General features: G+C 54.4%; 1 protein-coding gene across 1 annotated transcript in view; it reads left to right on the forward strand.

The window, feature by feature from the left end:
- Nucleotides 1–21,704, forward strand: part of AFAP1 (actin filament associated protein 1) — a gene marked incomplete at its 5' end in the record, with an annotated part of 128,289 nt that overhangs the window by 90,114 nt on the left and 16,471 nt on the right. The window contains 3 exon segments of the mRNA NM_001253821.1: nucleotides 3,321–3,470; nucleotides 10,567–10,778; nucleotides 15,422–15,567. Of these exon segments, the coding sequence (NP_001240750.1) occupies nucleotides 3,321–3,470; nucleotides 10,567–10,778; nucleotides 15,422–15,567 (508 nt within the window).

A 21,704-nucleotide genomic window follows, 5' to 3' on the forward strand; every position in this document is an offset into this window, starting at 1 on the left:
CAGGGAGCCCCGAGAAACCGCTCCCAGGAGGCGGGGGGGGGGGCGCTAGGATGTATAGGGGTTTTGCAGTAAAGGACAGGGAACAGGAGCACCAGAGGCCAGGCTCCCGCAAGTCAGTCCTGCGATGGGCAGCGCCCTCAGGGCCGGGATCCTGAGTTTTCACAGCTCTCACCCTTGGAGGGGACCCCATTCACCCATGACGGCGACATTCTTCCTCCTTAACTACAGACGGGGCTGAAATACCACCCAAGGAGGAAAAGCGGGAACCTCAGGATATGATCAAGCTGGGGGGGGGGGTGCATGCAGCACACACACGTCTTACAAAAGTTTGTTGCTGGTCTCCTGAAGGTCACGACCCGTCTCAAGGAGCAGACATCACCATGAAGGATTTTAGTGTTTTTCTAGACATGAGGCGATGCAGGAGTTGGGCACGTAGAATCTCCTAAAAATGTCTGACTCTCCAAAGACCTGGTCTCCCAGTTTCCCCAGCACACAGAGGGCCTCGCTCCTGGCTTCCCGCTGAGCTCCGGGCGGCAGCTGCAGTGGCTCGTGTGTCACTCCATGTAGAGGCTGATGGGAAGCGCCAGGCTTCAGTTCACAGCCGCGACGGGAGCCCCGTGTCCTAACCATTTCTAAGTCCCGTTTCAGCAGCAGGAAGTGGGTCGACAGGGCTGAGCTGTCATCACTGTTTTCCTCTCTAGAACTTTCCATCCTGAAAACTCAAGCTCTGCCCTCATGAAACTAACTCACCACCCTCTCCCCTCTTCCTGGCCCCCCACCCGCCAGGCTGCCTTGTCTCTCTGTAATTTTCAGCTGCTCTAGGAGCCTCATGGAAGTGGGATCGTGTAGTATCTGTCTTTTCGGTGGCTGGCTAGTTTCACCTAGTATGAGGTCCTCACAGGTCAGCCACGTTGCAGCCTGGAACAGGATTCCCTTCCTTTTCAAGGCTGAATAATATTCCTTGGGATGGACCACAAATGGTCTCCACCTGTCCGTGCGGGGACATTGGGTTGCCTCCACCTCTGGCTATTGTGAATAGAGCTGCTAGGGACACGGGTGCACAAACGCTGAATTTTTTTAGGTCCGCTTTATAAAGGTGTACATTTCACATGGTGAGATTCACCCTCCGGGGGCATACGGTTCCTTGACCAACACAGGCATGTACCCTTCACGAGAGTCAGGATCTGGAGCGTTTCCATCACCCGAGATGCCCCCGATGGCCCCACACCTGTTTTCTGTCCTCTAAGTGGAGTCCCGTGAAACAGCCTCCTGGGTCTGCTCCTTCCCATCGGCGCCACGCGTTTGGGGGGCGTCCACGTGGTGGGCCCGAGGTCTGTTCCTTGGCGGAGCAGGATGCCAGGGTGGATGTATCCATGAATTACCCATTTCCTGGTTGTCTCCGGGTAGAGCCGTTCACAAGAGCGCTGACGGAGGCACATCCACAGTCAGGCTTTTGCAGGGATGGGTTTTCATTTTTCTTGGCCGATGCCTCAGAGTGAGACCCTGTGGTCACGTGCACGCGTGTACCTTCCCGCCAGCCTTGTGCTGTCTTTTCTGTTGTGTTCTGTTTATTTGGGCCACTCTCCTAGGTGTGCGGTGCTGTGTAATTGTGCCTTGACCGTACATCTCCCCGTGAGGACAACACGGATCCTTTTTTCATGGCTTTTTTGCTACCTCTGTGTCTGTCACCCCGGGGGCAATGTCAGTTAAAATCTTTTGCCCCTATTCTCATTGGGGTTTTTTTTGCTCTCGTGGACTTCTGAGCGTTTTTTATTTGGAATGCAAGTCCTCTCTCAGATGTGTTTTGCACCTGTCCTGTCCCAGTCTGAGGCTTGACCTCCAGTTGGCTCGGCCTTGTGTGGGCAGAGAGGAGGCGGGGTTTGAGGGGACGGGGCAGCTTTGCTGGTGCAAAATAGCAGCCTCTGTTTCCCCACCCAGCTTCTCCGCCCCCAGCCCCGGGGTGGAGCGGGCGCCTTGTGGCTCAGAAATGAAGTCGCCTTAAACCAAAGAGCCGGCCAGGCCGACTCTTGATGAATTGAGACTCTCGATGAACCCATGTCACCTGGGCTTTTGTGACAATTCCAGGGTCCCGATCTCTGCCTTCGCTCATGTGATTTTCCACCTCGGTCGTGGCCGAGGGTAATTTTAGTTCTTCCCACGGGAAGCTGCCGTGTGGAAGGTATTATCTTTGTCTTCACGGGGCACATTTTGGGGCGTGAAAGGCAGGAAAGCTATCTTTAACTTTTGCCCTGAAATAGAATAACATGCAATCTCAGGTTCCTGCCCAGACACCCGGGCTCAGCAGGCACTGCCCGGGGTCTCTCTTCTTGTGGGCTGTGTCCTCTCCCAGGGCCCGTGCATAAAAGCAGCTTCTGCAGAGTGAAACCTGTCCAGCTGTCCGTGTCCACGTGGACACGTACGTGAAGACGTCTGTGTCTGATACTCTCCCTTTTCCCTTTAACAAGAGCGGCTTTCTGGGCTTTGTCAAGGTGGCCTCGGTTCCAACGCTTTCTGCCTGGCGTGGCGCTTTGCATACGGTAGACTCTTAATAAACAGTCGCTGAAGGAAGCTAATCGCTTCAGTACCTTCTGACCTTCTTACCGTAGCTTGGTTCTGGCCGCTCACTCTTGAGCCATTTGCAGCTGAGAAACGTCAGGGGTGCGCCCTTGCTCCCAGCCATGGCCCAGCTCGGATTTCTCTGCCGCCCGCGCAGAGGAGGCCCGACCTCCTGCAGCTTTTCCTGAACGAGAGCCTCTTAGCTGAACAGTCCAGACTCTGTGACCAGAGCCACGGGGAGTGACTCTGAAAACTCCAGCTTCCTCTTTGAAGGTGTCGCGCCCTGGCCTGTGCTGAGCGAGTGCAGTGCGATTTGGGTGCCTTGGCACGTTCCCACCGATGGTGCAGCTGGCACGAGAAGAGACTCGAGGCCCTCGTGCTAATGTGTGCGGAAGCGACACTTGTCCCCAAGTAACGCTCACGCGTTCACGACTTCCGCACGGGGTAACGGGCCTATTGGCCGACCTGGCACATAAACAGCCCAGTGACTTTAGCCCCATGTCCCCAGTCCTCCCAGCAGCCTGCATACAAAAACTCCTAGACTCCCATGCCCGTAGGATAAGGGGGAATTGTCTGTGTTTGTGGCATTTACAGCTTGAAAAATGCTGCGTTCTGTGGGATCTGGCCCGGCAGCTGGCACAGAGCAGGTGCGCGATAAGTGAAACCCAGGGAAGAACGGGGCGTGGCTCACACTTGATGTGGCTGTTTCTTCAAGGAAAATCCGCCACTGAAACCTGCTTCTTGGTTGTCCTCATTCCTGACAGTTAAGAGGAAGAAAAGTTCCAAATCCGAGGCCAAAGGGACCGTGACCAAAGTCACAGGGAAGAAAATCACCAAGATCATCGGTCTGGGGAAGAAAAAGCCGTCGACCGACGAGCAGACGTCCTCGGCCGAGGAGGACGTGCCCACCTGCGGTAAGACGGGCTGCCCGCCGCGCCCCGCCCCACCCCACACGCCACAACTCTCCTGGGGGACCTCTGTGTCCCTGTCCCAGTCTCAGGGGTGAGCCTCTTTGGAACTGGGTTTGCCTTCCCTTAAACTCTGGGGATGGACTCGATTTTGACTTGGGGACGTTACAGGGCGGGTGAGATGAAAAACGAACTCTCTCGTTGATCCCAGGAGGTTCTTCCACTTTCCGCCTGAGTGGTTTTAAGCTGGTACGAATGCAGGAGAGGTTGGCTGAGAAGGAGGGGCTGTGGGTGTGGCAGGGCCTTTACGGACCCCCGGGCCAGCCTTCCCCGCCCGAGGGAGCACAGCTCCACTTTCTGGGGACACCTGTGGCTCAGACCCAGCTTCACGTCCAGTCTGGCAGCCCCACCTGCCTCTGTCTTCCTCACCCTGGGCTCCAGCAGCTGCTGCCTGGCAGGCTGGTCAGCACCGGGAGGCACCTGGACCCCGATGGTCTAGTGGCCAAGTGCCCGGAACTCCAAGTCCTGGGATGGAGACAGACCTGCAAGGGCTGATCACCAACAGGAGGAGGACAAAGGGACAATGGGGAGCCTGTAGGGCGTCCCGTAGACACCAGACGTCAGGGGCAGCATCCCTGGATAAACGAGATGCTGCCTACACAGTGTTTCCTGAGGCACCAGGTCTGCGAGACCCATGCGCTCCTTTAAGGAGAAAAACATTAGAGGCCGAAAGATGGATATTTACCCTTAAAAAAAACACGAACAGGCTGCACTTCCCTGTGTGGCACCGCTCGCACGCGGCTCTGCCTTAGTGCAAGGGCCACAGTGTCTCGACTCGAGGTCACTCTGTTTACTGCCCCCCCCCCTTCCTCGCTCAGTGAGCATCTGTCCTGTCCGAGGTGCTGGGTTATTTGGGGAGAGGCCAAAAGATGTGTCATCAGATGCTGCCCAGAAGGACCAGAGTTGGGCCACCGCCCCCCCCCCACACACACAGTCATTCAGCAGACACCCCGCCCAGGCCAGAGGCTGGAGGCTCAGGTGAGGGGCCGGGCCGTGTGGGTCCCAGCTGGGCGTGGGCGGTGCCTCCTGAAGGGAAGGCAGGTGGATCTCGGCTCCCGTCTGACTTTCCAGGTGTGATTCTAGGACCTCGCAATGGAGTTTTGGTGACAGTGACCCCTGGGCGGCAGTATGGGGTGCTTGTGGAGCAGGAGGGGGCCGGGCAGGCGGCCGAGACCCCAGGAGCCAGCTGCCTGCAGGTGGCGTGGGGAGGGGAGTGGTGACCCCGAGGAGCCCGGGGTCCCAGAGCCCAGTGTTGAGAGGCCCTGAACTTGACCCCGTCACGCGGCAGTTGGGTCCCAGGGGTGGGCTGACTGACGCGCTTTCTACAGCCCAGTGGCCCAGCCCTAAAGAGAAGGTGAAGACAGCCGCCCTGCCAACACCAAGCCCACGGGCCGGCGCTCTCGAGGCGGGCAGGGGCCTGCTGATGCCAGGGCGCTGCTCCCTCTGCCTGTCCTGGAGGAGGGAGTCAGGGCTACAGACGGAAGGGGGAGGAGTTCCCGTCGTGGCTCAGTGGTAATGAGCCCGACTAGCATCTGTGAGGACGCAGGTTCGATCCCTGGCCTCACTCAGTGGATTAAGGATCGGACATTGCCGTGAACTGTGGTGTAAGTCGCCGATGCAGCTCGAATCTGGCGTTGCTGTGGCTGTGGCGTAGGCCAGAGGCTACAGCTCCGATTCGACCCCTAGCCTGGGAACCTCCATATGCCACGGGTGCGGGCCTAAAAAGAAAGGAAAAAAAAAAAAAAAGCGGAAAGAGGGGATTAGCCAACACAAAGGGAACCACTGCTTTAGCCTTGGGTTTTTGTTCTTATAACTGCTCTAGGTCGGTGGAGGAAATAGAGGTTCTTTCATGAAAAACCAGCATTCGTGTGGAAGGCAGCCTAATGACTGTGGTCCAGACCTCTGGTCTTACTTACGGTGGGGACGCTGAGGCCAGGGAGCATGTGGCCTCGCCCTGAGTCACGTGGTCAGCTGGGGACAGGGCCAGGCATGCCGGCCAACCCCGTTGCTGTCCTGCAGCACCGGCCGTCCCCATGGTGTCACGGTCCCCAGAGCTGCCCTCCTCCCCAGCCCCTCGTGAACAGCCACCTGGGCTCCTGGCTGGAGGCCCAGGGGTTGCTCAGAGCAGTCCCGGCGTGGCTCAGCCTGTGATTGTCGTGCATGGGTTCCCACTGGACTCCGAGTGGACATCGGTCTAGTCAGAGACCGATCTCTGCCCACAACACCTTAAACCTGTCACCTAGCTCTCTGCCGGGCGAGGGACCAGGGGAGGCGTCTGTAGAGGAGTCAAGGCCAGCTGGGGTGGCGATTTTCCGCTGTCTGGGGACAGCCGCAAAGTGTCAGGCAGGAAGAGTAGCTCGATGAGACCCAAGATGCCAGCACTGCTGAGCAGAGGCCCTGCACCCACTGCCCTCGAGCTGCCCGGAGCATGTGCCCCGTGGGCTGGCGCAGCCCCAGCTCTCCTGGCCAGCCGGGCCTCTGCGTACAGCGGAAATGCTGGCGGGAAGGACAGCTTCCCATGGGAGGGGGCCCACAGCCCAGCTGACCAGGCCGGCTCCCCCTGTCCCGCCCAGCCTCATGCACCAGCCAGGGCCGCGCTGCAAACAGCCTCTTGGACAAGACGGTCAGGCGTGCCCACAGGCCCGGGAGCAGAGACCGGTCTTTTATTTGCCCATCTCCAGAGCGGACAGGTCCAGAATGACTGTCACTTTATAACTTGGGCTGTTGAACCCGTGCGGGGGTGGATTTCACAGTTCTCCCTCCTCTGCACCCCATTTCTGTCTGTCGTTTGGACGAGGACATAAGCGGCTCTATGGTCCACTTCCTTCCCCTTTGTCCCTGCAGGCTACCCAGTGGGGGGCTTTTCGTCTTCCTTTTTTTTGGCTGCACTGGCAGCATGCAGAAGTTCCCAGGCCAGGGATCGAATCCCTGCCACAGCAGTGACCCAAGCCTCTGCAGTGACACCAGGTCCTTAACCCACTAGGTCACTGGGGAGCTCCCCAGTGGGAGTTTTGAAACCTTAGACTAATCGTCATCCTGGGCTAAGTCAGCTCAGGGCCTCCGGCAATCTTGTCTCAACTAAATTGCCGGCCTTTCCCTCTGGTTTGGATTAAGATGCAGGTCTGACCCCCTCAGTACCAAGCACAGAGCCTGGCAGATAATAGCAGCTCAGTAAACACTTGTTGATGGAATGAATTATCTTAATTAAGCAAATGACAAACTTCTCTGAGCTTCAGGTTCCCCACCTGTGAAATGGGCTTAAGTGACTTTGTTTTCCTTAGAATTGAGACTGAAATCAAGAAACGCTAAGCTCACTGCCTGTCTCCTAATCTATGCTCATAAATGGTCCCTGACGTTACTCATTTGTTCACCTGGTAAACCTAAGCGTACCAGACACGGTCAAGGCAACGTGAGGGCAGGGGCAGACGAGAGGAGGTGCAGGTGAGGGGCATCCAGAGCTGAGTGAAGGGCCAGGTCCCCAAGGGTGACGATGGGGTCCTCCCAGGGGGCAGGACTTGCTGTATTTCCAGGGCCCCCTCTGGCTGTGATGGCTGGGACTCTGTGAAGCTTTCAGCAGCAGGATTTTTGGCGGATATGCAGGACGTTACACAGGAGGCGCAGGTGCCTCTCGCCTTCTAGCCCAGTCTACCCACCAAGATCAGGGGACACTTCCTCGGGGCAGAAGCATTCTTGGTGTCAGTCACCACGTCAGGGGGTCTTGAGTCACTGGATGCATCTGCCCACCAGAGGACACATGTCCCACTGGGAGGGGAGGCTATGGGTGTCGGCAGCAGGGCCGGGCTCAGCTGTTGGTGGCATCTGAACCAACGAGCCCCTCCTCCGCCCCCGAGGCCCTGGCTGCTGCTCAGCTGCTCCTTTCGTCCCAGCTGGTTGCAAACCAAGACTCGCTAAAGTCAGACATGCAGTCATGTGACGGTCCTGCCAGAAACATGACCGAAGCACAGGAGACGCAGCTCAGGCAGACACCGCCCTTCCCGTCCCAGAGAAGCGAGCAGTGACTCTCAGCCCCGTCTGCCAGGAGGCCCTGCCTGTTCTGCGGCTGCTTGCACTCGAGAGCGCCAGTGGCTGAGCGTGGGGCTGTTACATCTGTCCCCTCCTGTAGTCGTGCATGTTTGCTCAGCCTCAGGCCGTTTTCCTGAAACCTTGTGCACACCTGCCACCATGCTTTTGCAAGAAGCCCTAGAGTTCCTTCTGCAGAATTCAGAGCAAAGATAATCTCAGAACAGCAAAGCGAAATTTCCAAATTGTCAAGATACCGTAACATGTAATGCCTCACCATAACATGATAAGTGGAACTCCCCTGCCAAGAAAAATCAAATTATATTGGAATTGCCTTATAATGCAGGGCATTGAAATGACCAGGCGGGCCCTGGACGCGCCTCGCTGCTCTCTGGCACCACCTAGTGGTGGCCGATCATCTCCAGGCTGCTGGGGGTCCCGTGTCAGCGAGTTCCAGCCCAGCCTCGAGGTGTCCAGTGGGTGGGAGGATAGTTGGGGACACGGGACCTGCCCTCTGATTCCAGAGTCCTTCCAGAAGTAGGAGGGGAGGCTCCCTCCTGGGAGAAGAGCAGAGGGCGGTGGGGCTGGCAGGGGGGCCAGCTGCCCGAATGTGGCACGTTTCCCTGGAGTTCGCCGTTTAGCCACCATGATTCTCGTAACCACGTAAATATGAGGCAGATGTTAAAAGATGGTAACTTCCTATGAAGTCCTGCTCGGAGCAAAGTGTGACTCCGCCTGTGACTCAGGTGTCAGATGCTCAGAGCACTTGGCGGCTCGGAGGGGAGGCGGTACCTTCACCCCTCCGGGACCTGGGTCATTCGTTCCGTCAGCAGAGCTGCACCCAGAAGCTGCTGCCCCCACCCCTGCTGCCAGAAGTGCTGCCAGGGGTGAATTCGAATCTCCCAAAGCCACGCGGGAGCTTGGGGGAGTCTCGTCACGTTGCTGCAAAGGCCTGGATCCTCCCTAAACATTTCTGCACCTGCCTCCCCCGGCAGACCTCACCCCGCCCCCGCTGTCTCCTGTGCCAAGGCCAGGTCCCTGCAACAACTTCCAAAGTTTTCTGCGACCAGGTCCCCAACGTTCGCCTCTTAGTTTGCCATGCTCCCCGCTTCTCCAGGCCTGGGGAGACCCCCACCTCTCAGGCACAGGAGGGGACCCACCCCAGGGCCCACATAGGCCCCACGCCCCCACCCTCCCCCACCCTGTGCCCCGTGCTTCCTGCTGAAAACTGTGGGCCCCTGTGTCGCCTTGTGTGTCCTGGCAGATGGAGGTAGCCGAGCGCGGTCCCGTTGCCTCTGCTTATCTCTCCGTCATCAGAGCCCGCCATCCTGGTCTGTAGGCCACGTGTGTCCCTTCTCGCTGGGAACGTGCTTATGATGGGTCCAGTCGGCAGCTATTTCACACACGTCCAAGGACGCGGGCCTTCAGCCCGGCCGATGACTTAGCGGCGGTACCAAGGTCAGAGGTACTAAGTAGTTGTGGAGCCGTCGCTCCGATATTCAGATGTTATATTTGACTATACGCTTTTAAGGAGAGCTTAAAAAAGAATTAGTGTGTCGGACCTGCACCATTTACAAATAGTATTTCACAGAAGGAAAATAGCAGCCTCTTCTCGGCCACCTTCCACGCTCCGATGAACTGCGGGTCGGTCTTTGTTGGGTGACCGTGAACAAGACTCACGAATCAGGCCGCCAGCCTTCTCCTCCCCGCTGTGACTGCTGCTTCTCCGGCCTGACTCCCCTCCCTGTGGCCCCTCCAAAGGGTGTAAAGTACAAGCGGCTTGTGGCCTGGGCACTGGAGCCGATGCGCTGGCGTCTCCCCTTTCCCGTTATTTTCCAAGGACGGCACCTGGTGTCCCAGGCTGGAGCTTTGGGTCCAGGTTCCCTCAAGGACAGAACTGACGTCGCAGTTAGCCCAGCGAACCTTCCAGTAGCCTGAGCGTCTTCCTAGTCGATTCATTGAGCAGTGAAGTAGAGTAATATTTATGTGTGAGGTAGAAAGTGTTCTTCTGGGCCCTGTAATGTACGTATTTGTTTGGGGGTTTGTTTGGGTTTGGTTTCTGCCTTTATAGCATTTTCCCATTGCTAATGAGGAGTGTAAGCGGAGAACACAGAAGAGGCCCAAAGCGTCTTTCCAATCCCTTTGAGAAAGACCTTGAAAAAAACCAGGATCAAAAAAGATTTCTTTATTTGTGTTTTGATCTGCATGTGTGCGCAGTGGTACATGTGTGTGTGTGCACATGTGCGCATGTGTGTGTGTGTGTGCATGTGTGTGTGTGTGTGCATGTGTGTACACATGTGTACCCAATTGCAGGAGCAGCTGAACGGCTTAAGGAGTCCCTCTTGTTCTTCTTCCTCCCCGACCTGCGTCGTACATGCTGTCCCGCTCACGGCCTCAGTGCTGAAGGCGACAGTAACTCACTAGCGTGGTGGGGGGCTGAGAAGCATAGCCACCCCGTAAAATCTACGTTTTGAGCGTTGTTATTTCTAGAAAAATGCACTGTATGTTTGTGACAAATGAAAATGGTCATTTTCCTGTATTTGCAGTTTCCTTTCTTAAAAACGAGGCCTGTCCTTGTAAATCCATCCCATTCCATCCTGCACGGAGGCTGTCATGCAGCCTGAGGCCCGGCTGACCTCAGCGGTTGGGCAGAGCCTCGGCAGAGGGCATGGGGGCGGCCGGGCCCCAGGACTTGCATCCTTTGCTGATGCTGCGGGGAGGGGGGGGGCATATCCTCCCCCAGGGCCGTTTCTTGGAAAGGCTTCGCTTTCAGATCATCTCAGTGCTCACTCGGCGGCGGCCTCCCTGCAGCTGGTGCTGCAGGCAGGTGTCGCTTGCAGCTGCTCAGAAAGGTCCGAGCCCTTTCGGCGGGGGGCGGGCGGGGCACCCCTTCGGCTGTTGGGGGCGGCTGCGTGTCCTCCTCCCCGCTCTCCTGCCCGCCCCCGAAGGCTCAGCCCTCCACCCCCAGGCGGGCCCCCAGCTCGTCATCCCCGCGGGAGGCTGACGGCCGCTCTCCCCCCAGGCTACCTGAACGTGCTGTCCAACAGCCGCTGGCGGGAGCGCTGGTGCCGCGTCAAGGACAACAAGCTCATCCTGCACAAGGACAGGGCCGACCTGAAGACCCACGTCGTCTCCATCCCGCTGCGCGGCTGCGAGGTCATCCCGGGGCTGGACTCCAAACACCCCCTGACCTTCCGGCTGCTCCGCAACGGACAGGAGGTGGCTGTGCTGGAGGTAGGCGCTGCGGGGTGCGCACGCGGGGCTCTCCGCCGGGGTGCCCCCATCCCCATCCCCCCCCGTTTTAAAGTGTCCCCTAAAACCTTTCCCCTAACGCTGGTCTGCCTCGGAAACGGTGGCGTCTCCTTCACGCTGTCCTTCAGAATGTTCTGGGCTCCTTCCCAGGTGGAGCAGGTGCTTTCCGACTTTGGGCTGCCCCTGGACCATGTTCCACCTGAAGGGACACCTTTCTTTCCAAGAACCCTTGGCTGCGCGTGCATTTTATCTGAGTGGCAGCCTCTTTACACCTTCTCATTCACCAAAGCTGAAAAAGGTGATGAAACTGACGGCTTAGCCACCCGCGTAAACCTTTCCCTTTGAAATTTAACGTGTTTATTGATCATCTGTGATTCTTTTCTGTCCCGTATTAATTCAGATCTTTCTTCTTTGTCCTTTCCCCCCTTGGCATTATCATGAGTAAGACACAGAGACACACACACACACCCGTGCATCTCCTTGTGTACGCAGGCGTCAGGGTGTAGAATCCGCAGAGTACACAGAAGTGTGTTTAGGCTGCATCGTCCACAGAAAGGAGGATGCTTGGGGTTTGGTGGGGATGGCTGATGTGTGTTCTAAATTCGTCAGATGTCGTCAAAGTCCAGATGACAGTGGTGACACTCACCAGGGGGACAGGGCATGAGGCTTGTGCCGGGATCAAAGGGTCCAGTTCGCCAACCTAGAAGGTAGGAGATAGGAGTTAGGGGGTTTGTTGCAGAGGCTGCTTTTTTTTTTGATGGGGGCAAAAAAAAAAGAAAAAAGAAAAAAAAAAAGAAAAAGCGAGAGATTAATCACGAACCTCTTCCTCCCACAAGGGCTCCTTGCCCGATGGTTTGGGTCAGAGGTGACAGGTCAGGTGGCTGAGTTTGTGGAAGGCCAGGCCTGGCTGGGGTCAGGCCGTCTGCGCCCCAGCCGCAGTTCCTTTGCAGACGTTGATCACAACCAAGCCGGCGCTTCTCTCTGGGCTTCTTTATTTGCCTGTAAAACCCAGCGTTGGGCTGGCATCCGTGTGCTTTGTCAGCATGTGCGCGGGCGGAGCCCTGTAGGGTGGATGGCGGCGGAGCAGAGCCCGCGGCGTCAGAGAGGAAACTGCTCCTGACGCCAGACAACGCAGGCGTCACAGGAGAACTGTAACAGTAGGTCTGAGGGACAGGTCGGGGACAGAAAGTCGGCACCTGCTGGGTGTGGGGGGTGAAAATGAGACACTGGCCTGGGCACCAGGTGGAGACGGGAGCCCCCCGACCCCACGCAGGACAAGGGCAGGAGGGGCTGGTGAGAAGGCCCCCTCCCTGCCCAGTAGGGCAGCCTCGGGTCCCCGAAGACAGTTGTCGTGTTTCGCTGCCCCCATAGCAGTCGTTGAGTCCGGCTCAAGCACCCACAGAAGTGGCCCCACTCAGCGCTCCAATGCACACAGAGAATTTGCCCAACTCAGTAAGGAAATGCCGTGAGCCAGCCCGGCCTGTGAAGTTGTATTCTGAACTGTTTCTGAGATCACTTTTCCTTAACTTTTCTTTTCTTTTTTTTTTTTTTGGTCCTTTTAGGGCTGCACCCACGGCATATGGAGGTTCCCAGGCTAAGGGTCGAATCAGAGCTGCAGCCGCTGCCCTACACCACAGCCACAGCAACGCCAGGTCCTTAACCCACTGAGCAGGGCCAGGGATTGAACCTACGTCCTCATGGATACTAGTCAGGTTCATTATCCCCGAGCCACGACGGGAGCTCCCACCCACTGGTTTGTAGCATCCGTTAGTGACTCTTGCCTGAAACAGGCATTTTAATGACAGGTGCTCATTCCATTATTACCATAGAGAAGATTTCCCTTCTTCTCGTTTAATTCACTATTCACTCGTTTATGTATGCATATCATCAGGGATTTGTAGATTATTGTTTAAATCAGTGACCGTAATCCTTTATAGGCATGATTTGGCTGGGTCAGATGAACAGAGTGCGTCCGTGGAAAGCCCTTGGAGCCACGTGGTCGTTGCTCTGTCCCTGCTGTTGGGACACCCAGGTCCTCGTCATTCTTGGTACAAGATGTTCCAGCCTCATCTTGTTCCTCCCCCAACCCCCAGGCCTTTTGGAATCAGCCAAGCTCCAAAGAGCTCTTTGCGGACCCTTCCTGGGGGGTATTGGTATTTAGAAACCACAATCCGGATGGGAGGTGTGCTCGGAGTTACTGGCATTGCTCTGTGGGTGGCATGGCTTCTAGACCTTTGCCGTAGCCATAGGAGATGGTATCTATGTGTGTGTTTGTATGTACCTACTCAGGTATGCTTCTTTGCCATGCCCATGACACAGATTTGTAGGTGTGTATATATGCATGCACCCACATCCCCCCCATTTATAGACTAAAAGCCACACGAGCGTAACTAATACTTCTAATTTCAGTCCAACCCCACAGGTATTTTTTTAAAGCCTGGAGGAAATTTCTTAAAATTAATGATGATGGAAACAGTTAAACTCTAGTGTCATTGGTTCAATCACATCTTATGTGCTATGTTACAATTCAATTGCATCTTATGTACTATGTTACAATTCAATCGCATCTTATGTGCTATGTTACAATACTTTTAAAACTGTTTCGATGATCCCGCTCTGCAGCCCGGGGAACTGTACCCAGTGTCTTGGGCTAGAACATGCGGGAGGAGGGCATCAGAAAAGGAAGGCATGGGCCTGTATGACTGGGTCACTTTGCTGTAGAGCAGAAATTGGCACAACACTGAAGCAATGATTATAAAAAATGTATACACAAATAAACTAAAATGAAATAAAAATCAAATGGAGAATAACACATAGAGTCCAAAATAAAAGGAGTTTTTAAAAACTAAAAAAAAAAAAAAATGCTTGGACAAGATAGTTGTAGACACATGGATATAGATTTGATCTTAAATACTTTCTTGACATAGATTTTGGGGCAAGGACAGAAGACAGTATTTGTGACTTTTAAAACACGTCAGTAACACATACATGTCTACATTCTCTTTTCTCACATTATCAGGCTCTGTTGTAAGTGACTAGTCACCATGCTGTGCAGTAGAAAATTGACAGAGCGCTTTAAACCAGCTATAATGGAAAAAAAATATTATATATTAAAAAAAATTATCCACGTGTTCAAATCGATCTATTTCCGTTCAGCAAACATTAATACTGTTCTCACTCTTGTGAGACACATAACTGGGTCCATCCCTCTGCCCGATGCCCCGGCTTGACACTGGCCAGGAATGATCTGTATCTCATGCACTGGCCAATTCTATCCGCGTCCAAAGAACTTCTCGGAGCTCCCATCATGGCTCAGCGGGAACAATTCTGAGTCGTGTCCAGGAGGCTGCTGGTCCGATCCCTGGCCTCGCTCAGCGGGTCAGGCGTCCAGCGTTGCCGTGAGCTGTGGTGTAGGTCGCAGACGTGGCTCGGATCCCGCATCGCTGTGGCTGGGGCATAGGCCGGCAGCTGTAGCTCCAATTCGACCCCTGGCCCGGGAACCTCCATGTGCCATGAGTGCGGCCAACAAAAACAAAAACCAAAACCCATCAAAGAACAACTTCTCCCTTGTCAAGGCTCTTCCTCCTGAGAGGTTTCTGTGCTGGGAATGAGGTCAGTGATTATCTGTATTCTGCTGACCACTGTTCAACTCATCAAAGTCATAATGAGGAAACTCAATTTTCTTTGTCTTTAAGCTCAACTTACAGATTTGTCCTTATGTAAAAAATTTGTAGTTTTTGCCCAAAGTTTAAAAAAAATTTTGACATTCAGTTAACATAGACATTGGATAGCTCAATTTCCCCAAATTTTAAGTTATTATTTACATATTTGATTAACGAACAGTATTTAGACATTTTTAATACCATCGTGAGTGTCATATAATTTTCCAAATCACTGAACGAGGATGGATTAACATTCTAATGAGCTGAGTCTTACAGTCTGTTTCCGAGGTGAGAGTCAGGCAGAGGACATCGGGGGGCCTTGCAAACATCTTAGAAAGCGGCACCAAAGCAGCCCGAGAATTACAAACACGGCTACACTGCCACAAACCCCACTGATGCGGAGGCGAACGTAGGTTGCTTTTCTATACATTCTCATCAGGGAGAGAAAGAAAATCGCCATTCCAGGCCCATATAAGAGCCTACAGCAGGGGCCCCCGGGCAGCAGAGCTGGAGGCCTGCAGAGGCCATGGCCCGAGGCGCTTCCCCAGCCAGGCAGCTGCAGTCGGAGGGGCTCGTGCTGCAGCCCAGATGTTGTTGCCAAGTTCAGGAAGCTTTCTGAACAAGCGCCTTCAGCTGAGATCTCGGCCATCGAGCTCACTCCGTGTCTCCCACCCGGGCACCTTTCCCCCAGATAATCGGGAGCCACTGGGGGACCTCAGGTTTTGGCGTTGCCTTGGGAACGGTCATTATGCAGGGTCGGCATCAAGGCGTGGAGTGAGCGGGCTGTCCCTCCCGAGACTCGGCCGCCGGCGGCTCCGTCCTCCTCGGCCTCTGCTCTCCTCGCCTGCCTCCTGACTCACCGCCTGTCCTGTGAAGGGGGCTCCTTGCTGCCGTGTTGATGAGAAGCCTTAACCCCCTTGACGTGACTCCAGTAAAACGCGCCTTCCCCCTTCGCCTCAACAGGCCTCTTCTTCTGAGGACATGGGCAGGTGGATTGGGATCCTGTTGGCTGAGACGGGGTCCTCGACCGACCCCGGGGCCCTGCACTACGACTACATCGACGTGGAGATGTCGGCCAACGTCATCCAGACAGCCAAGCAGACCTTCTGGTAAGAGACAGCCTGAAGTTACACAGCCCGATTTCTCTCTATTTTCTCTTCTCTTTAGGGCTGCCCCCGCGGCATACAGAAGTTCCCAGGCTAGGGGTCCAGTCAGAGCGACAGCTGCCAGCCTACACCACAGCCACAGCAACGGGGCATCGAGCCGCATCTGCGACCTACACCAGAGCTCACGGCAAATCCTTAACCCCCTGAGCGAGGCCAGGGATCCAACCCGCAGCCTCATGGTTCCTAGTCGGATTCGTTTCCGCTGCACCGTGACGGGAACTCCGGTAATTTTTTTGTGTGTGTGTAAGTACATCGCCTTAAAGAAAAAACAGAAGCAAACAGCACCACTGAAGACTCTCCTTTTTGTATTATATTGATCCAAACGTTGCTGAAAGTTTTGTCATTTCAACCCTCTGTGTTTTCAGCAGGAGTTGGCAAGCTTTTGCTGCAGAAGGCAAGATAGTGATATTTTTAGTTTTGTGGACCAGATAGTCCCTGTTAAAACTACTCAGCTCTGTCACTGCAGTCACGCACAGCACATAAATGAGTGGACATGGCTGTGTGCCAGCACAACCTGATTTGCAGAGACCGCCCGTGGGCCAAGTCTGGCCCACGGGCTGTTGTTTGCTGACCCCTGTACGAAGGGGACAGTTCTATGAAGCATGCGTCTGCATATTGCTACACGTTGCTGGAATAGGAACTGATCCTCTACTTTTAAAACTGAAATTATGACTTTTTTTGAAAAAGCATTCTTTTAAACCATGACCACCTCGTTAACATAATGGTGACAAAGATCCTCCTAGCAGCAGCTCTCAAAGAGTGGTCCACAGCCCCTTGGGGGCGTTCAGAACCCTTTCAGGCAGTCCCGAAGGCGGAAACTCGTCTGTAATGATGCTGGGAAACCATCTTCCTTCTTTGCCGTAGTGACATTTGCATCGACGGGACAAAAGCCGTGGGGGATCCATTGGCTAGTGGTTTAGCTCATCCGTGGTCACCCCAGGCTGCAGCCATTGTCACCGCCTCACACTGGCAGTAAAAGGAGATGCAGGCTCCACTTAAGATGTCCAGAATGACCCAGTGACATTATTACTTTTCCTGGGAAGGGCGGACAGTAGATATCTTTAATAAATCTCTTGGGTGTGTGTCTTTTTGATGCATGTATGATGCAGCGTGGAAGATACACAGAGCACGTACTGAGCTGTCCTGCAGTCTGGAGGACACAAGGTTGGTGAGGGTGATTTGCTAGGGAGTTCCTGCTGTGGCTCAGAGGGTTAAGGACCCAATACAGTGTCCGTGAAGATGTGGGTTCGATCCCTGGCTTCGGTCTGAGAGTTAAGGATCCGGCATTGCTGCAGGCTGTGCTGTAAGTTGTGGCCGCAGCTCACATCCCACGTGGCTGTGGCTGTGGTGTAGCTGCAGCTCCAATTTGACCCCTAGCCCGGGGACTTCCATTTGCCACAGGTGGGGCCATAAAAAGAAAAACACAAAACAGCTTGAGTTGCTAACTGCATTAGCTGCCCCCACCCATTTTGTCATTTTTACTTGAAAAAAAAAAAATTAACAGGTGAACCATGGTTATTCAGATTTCGGTATCTGTAGACGTTTTTTCAAGAGTGAACCCAGCGAGCCTCTCATCTCAGGGGAAACGGCTGGCAGTGTTTGTTGCCTGTGAAGCAGTTTTCACTCAGAAATTTGAATTTGGGGAGGCCAGTGTCTCCCACTGGGAGGGGATGGCTGCCCGGGCCTCAGACTTTCCCATAAGTGGGTGGTGATCCCAGGTGAGGTTTTTTGATCTTGTTGGATGGAGTGTGTCGGCATCTGAACGTGTGCCTAAGCCACGCGTGTAAAAGGCCAGCCCGCCAGCAAGATAAACGGATGGGTCTTACATGAAAGAGGACAAAAAGCTCACTCACACGCTTTCAGGGTCTACACTCCACCATTCATTAAGAAATTGCCCCCCGGGAGTTCCCGTTGTGGTGCAGTGAAACGAATCCGGCCAGTAACCAGGTGGCGGTGACCAGGCCAGGTCCTTAACTGCTAGGCCACCAGGGAACTCCATGAATACATTTCTGCATTTGGGTTTCACATATAGCGAACACCCAAAAACCAAATCTTCTCGGGAGCCTGTGGTAACTCTTAAGCATGTGAAGACAGAAGAATCGGAGGATTACTGGTTCGTAGGAACGAATCTGTGAGATTAAGAAATGGCCGGTCCATACTCCATGCCGTCCGCAGTCTAAAGCACGGGTGGTCAGCCTTTCCTGGGAAGGGCAAGGGCGTGAATGTTTTCCGCCTCGCAGAGCACACGGTCCCCGCTGTGACGACGCCTCTTTGCTGCCGTGTTCAGCTCCGTGAGGCTGGGCAAAGGCTTCAGGACAGTCCTGAGACCCGTGGCCGTGGCCGTGGCCGTGACCATGCTCAGCTGGAGCTCGCCAGTCCTTGGTGTGAAGCGGTGCCCGTGGGATCGCCGGGCATGAGCCCTGCAGGGAGGAGGTGGGGGTGTGGTCCTGCTGCGGTGGTTACGGAGGGGGAAGCTTTGGACATGTCGTCATAAGCCCTCGGTGTCTGCGCTTCCTTGGTGGGAGACAGAGAGTGTAGGTGAGATGAATCGGAAACTCCTAGCTCAGAATCTCTGATCCCTAGTTTCCTGCTTCTGCCCCCCTCCTCGGAGAGTCTGGCGTGGGGCTGAGGAGAGGCGCCTTGGAACAGGGTGGGCGATAGACTCGCACCATCAGCAAGAGATGCTGGACGCAGCAACAGTGATGCAAACCCACGGGCTCTCCCCGGCTCTGAGACCCTCTGGGTACCAGGGGCTGAACTCAAGGGTTTACCCGACTCTCTGCCTGTCCGATACGCGCACCACCGTCCAGCTGCCCCACCCACGTGGTGTCTACGGGAACCTTGAGCCACCTGCCTTCGTTTCCTGGATGGTGGTGTAGAGGCCCTGCTTATCTCATGCCTGGCTGGGACAGCGGGGCTAAAGAGCATGGAGATAACGGTGCCCCTTTGTGAATCAAGCACCGTGTCACGCCCGGCAAAGGCGAGTAGCCTTGGCAAAAGAATTAGCCTCGTACAACTCGACCATCGACTCTCCAGTGATACGGGCAGGTTTCTGAAGTTCAAGGTGCCCATGCTTCCTGCTCGTCTCCTGTGTGAACCCCGGAGTGACACGGTCAGGTGTTGATCAGCCTGTTTATCCTCATCGTTTTTCCGCGGCCACATTCCATCTTAGCAGCGGGGAAGGACAATGACCCTCCCCATGCAACGGTCCATAGAGCACGTCGAGAGTCGCTTTTTGAGAAGTGTGACATCCTTCAGTCCCGTTTTTTGCAAAATCTGGAGTGACATCAAAGAAAGGAGTGGATGGTTGTCACCACCCTACTATCTTGGACATTGTTAGTTTCCCAGAAGCCTCTCGCAAGTCCACCTGTGACGTCAACCCTAATCAGCAAGCTGATAACCACATTTAAGAGAACCCCCGATGAAAAATGCTTGCCCCAGAAGATAAACGAGTGGACTATTCATCTAGACGCAATGTGGGAGGGTCAGGTTTTCGAGAAAGGGGTGTAGTTTGCAATACCGAAAACTTACTTGTTAAAAAGATACCTGTAATGGGTTTATGGCCGCAAGGATCTTTGCTGCCCCATTAAATTCTTTCTAGGAGATGTCACCTAGCAGTAGCGTTTATTTCTACTTATTACTTTTCTGCTAAATCTCCTGTAAAAATTAAGAGAAGAGGGAGACTGAATACGGAAACGGCATTCAAATATAAACTTGCCAGTGCGATAAACGATCTAAGTTTAGATTAAGTGTTGCCCTTCTGTAAATTGGCAGCCAGCGAATTCCTCTTTTTAAGGTCATGAGGGGATTTGCTGGGCTTTGGGCTCGTCGGAGGGAGAAGGGTCAATGATGTAGTTTTGGGAAGAGAAGAGTGAAAGAAAGAGTAGCGTAAAGCCGCCCAAGAGAGAGGTCGCTTTAAGAGGGTCCATCAGGGTGAACAGATGGCACATACTTAGCTGCAGCCCAGTTTTAAATGAGCTGCTGGTATGACATGAGGCAGGGAAATAGTCTGAAGTTTTCTCCTGCAGCTCTTGTCCAGCCGTGCTGGCTTGGGGCCCCACAACAAAGCTATGACCTCAGGGATGGGTAAGAGCTGTAGGTCCCTGTGGACATGGAGAGGGGGACAGACAGCCCGACAGGAAGCTGTCACCTGGAGTCACCCTCTCCTCTGAACATCCAGGGAGATTATGCTGAATTGGTGCTAAAATGTATCTCCTGGAAACGTGGATGGAGCTTGACGGTGTCAGCTAAGTGACATGAGCCAGACCCAAGAGGACTCCCTGAGTGACCCACTTCTGGGAGGTACCAGAGAATCAAGTGGGCACCAGGTGCAAGGGGCAGTGGCATGGGGGGGTGGGCTTCAATTTGGGAAGATGGCAGGTCCTGGGGACAGTGGCGGGGACGGCTGTACGACACAGGGAATATACTCAGTGCCTCAGAACTGCACGCTTTTAAAAAATGGTTACGATGGCAAAATTTCAGAGTTCCCTGCTGGCCTAGCAGTAAAAGGATCCAGCGTCGTCACTGCGAACGCTCCGGTCACTGCTGTGGCTCACGTTCGATCCCTGGCCAGGGAACTTCCACATGCTGTGGTTGCACCCCCCCAAAAAAAAGGGTAAATTTTGTTATGTATATTTTACCAATATTCATGTATTTTCTGTGTCTTACGTTTTTTGCTGTAACAAGTGGCATATGTTCTCTCATCTCACTTCCACTTTTGTATGTGGCTAAACTCCTTTTGTAGAAGGAGAGCCAGGCCAGGGCGTGAGGGGCCCCGTGCCTCGTCTTGGCTGCAGTCACTGTTTCTGACCCTGAGGCTCGGTTTGGGGGCCCAGGCCCCTCTGGGAGATGAGGGGCCCTCTAGTTGGTGGCCAAGGTCCGTTCCTGCCTGTCTGTGACCTCCTGCGATGTCCCATGGGTCCAAACCCCCTGCTGGTGTCTCTTCCAAGTGACGGAGCTTCTGTCCTGCCCCCGTCGTGGGCCATGCTCCTTCCTGGCACCTGTGCCCCAGTGTGTGCAGAGGGCTGGCTGCCAGAAACCGGGGACACAAACCAGGCAGGAGACAGTCCCTATGGGGTGGGGGTGTCCTGCCTGCTGGGACGTCTAACAGACCCGGGTGTCCGTGCTCTTGTGCTATCTCGGGGCCACAGGTTCGGGAGGGAGTGGTCAAACCATGTCTGGCCTCTCACTGACCAAACGCTTACCCCACAAATACCCTCAAATGGGATGCTTAAACCAGGAAAATTTAAATATGTCTCAAGTCAGATCTTTTCTGTATTTCTTATGTTCTTTCTTTTCTACATGTTGTCTTTTCCTAAATAGACTTTTATGTACTTTAAGTACAGAGGAATCGTATACATTTCTGTTTCAGGAAAAAGCAAGAAGAGTTTTTTTGTAAATTAGATTAACAACGTGTTCAGGGTGGAAGGAGCCGCGCGTGGCCATGTTCTGCCAGCAGAGGGCAGTATGTGCACCTGAACTGCCTTCCTGCCGCTGGGCTGGAAACCTCAGATTGAAAGCCCTCTCCCCTCTCCCTTCTGGACCGGAAGCCACAGTGTCACTTTGTTGCAAGACCCCTTGTCAGGGAGGCAGGCTTCACCTCCCCTTCCTGCCCTCGCTTCTTCACTGGCTCTTCTTTATTCATCTAGTTGCCAAAGGAATGTAAGATCCAAAAAAAACCACAAAATTTGGAAGATTTTTTTTTTAACCTCAGGCTACTTTAGTTTCCCAATGAGGAGAAAGTGTTATCTAGGCTCTTTCTTTCCTAGGCATTCGAGTGTTTCCGCTTATGACATCATGAGCACGCCATTCCTGCATTCCTTGATTCATTCATTCATTTGTTCAGCCCATTTTTGCCCTGCACCATGTGTGCACCAGCTGGTGCCAGGGCGCACGGTGAACAGAACTGGCAAAGGTTAAAGCCAACGCTGATGTTCTCGTGCCTCAAAGTTCCCACCGAGACCAGAAGAGGGAGGGATCTCAGAGAAGAGCTTCGGGGGGCGCAGGGGGTGGGGTGCTTGGTGAGCAGAGCCATCGGCAGCCTGGGGGAAGAGCAGGCGGGAGCAGTGGGAGCTGCCGGT

Source organism: Sus scrofa, chromosome 8 (assembly GCF_000003025.6).
Source record: "Sus scrofa isolate TJ Tabasco breed Duroc chromosome 8, Sscrofa11.1, whole genome shotgun sequence".
NCBI classification, from domain to species: domain Eukaryota; kingdom Metazoa; phylum Chordata; class Mammalia; order Artiodactyla; family Suidae; genus Sus; species Sus scrofa.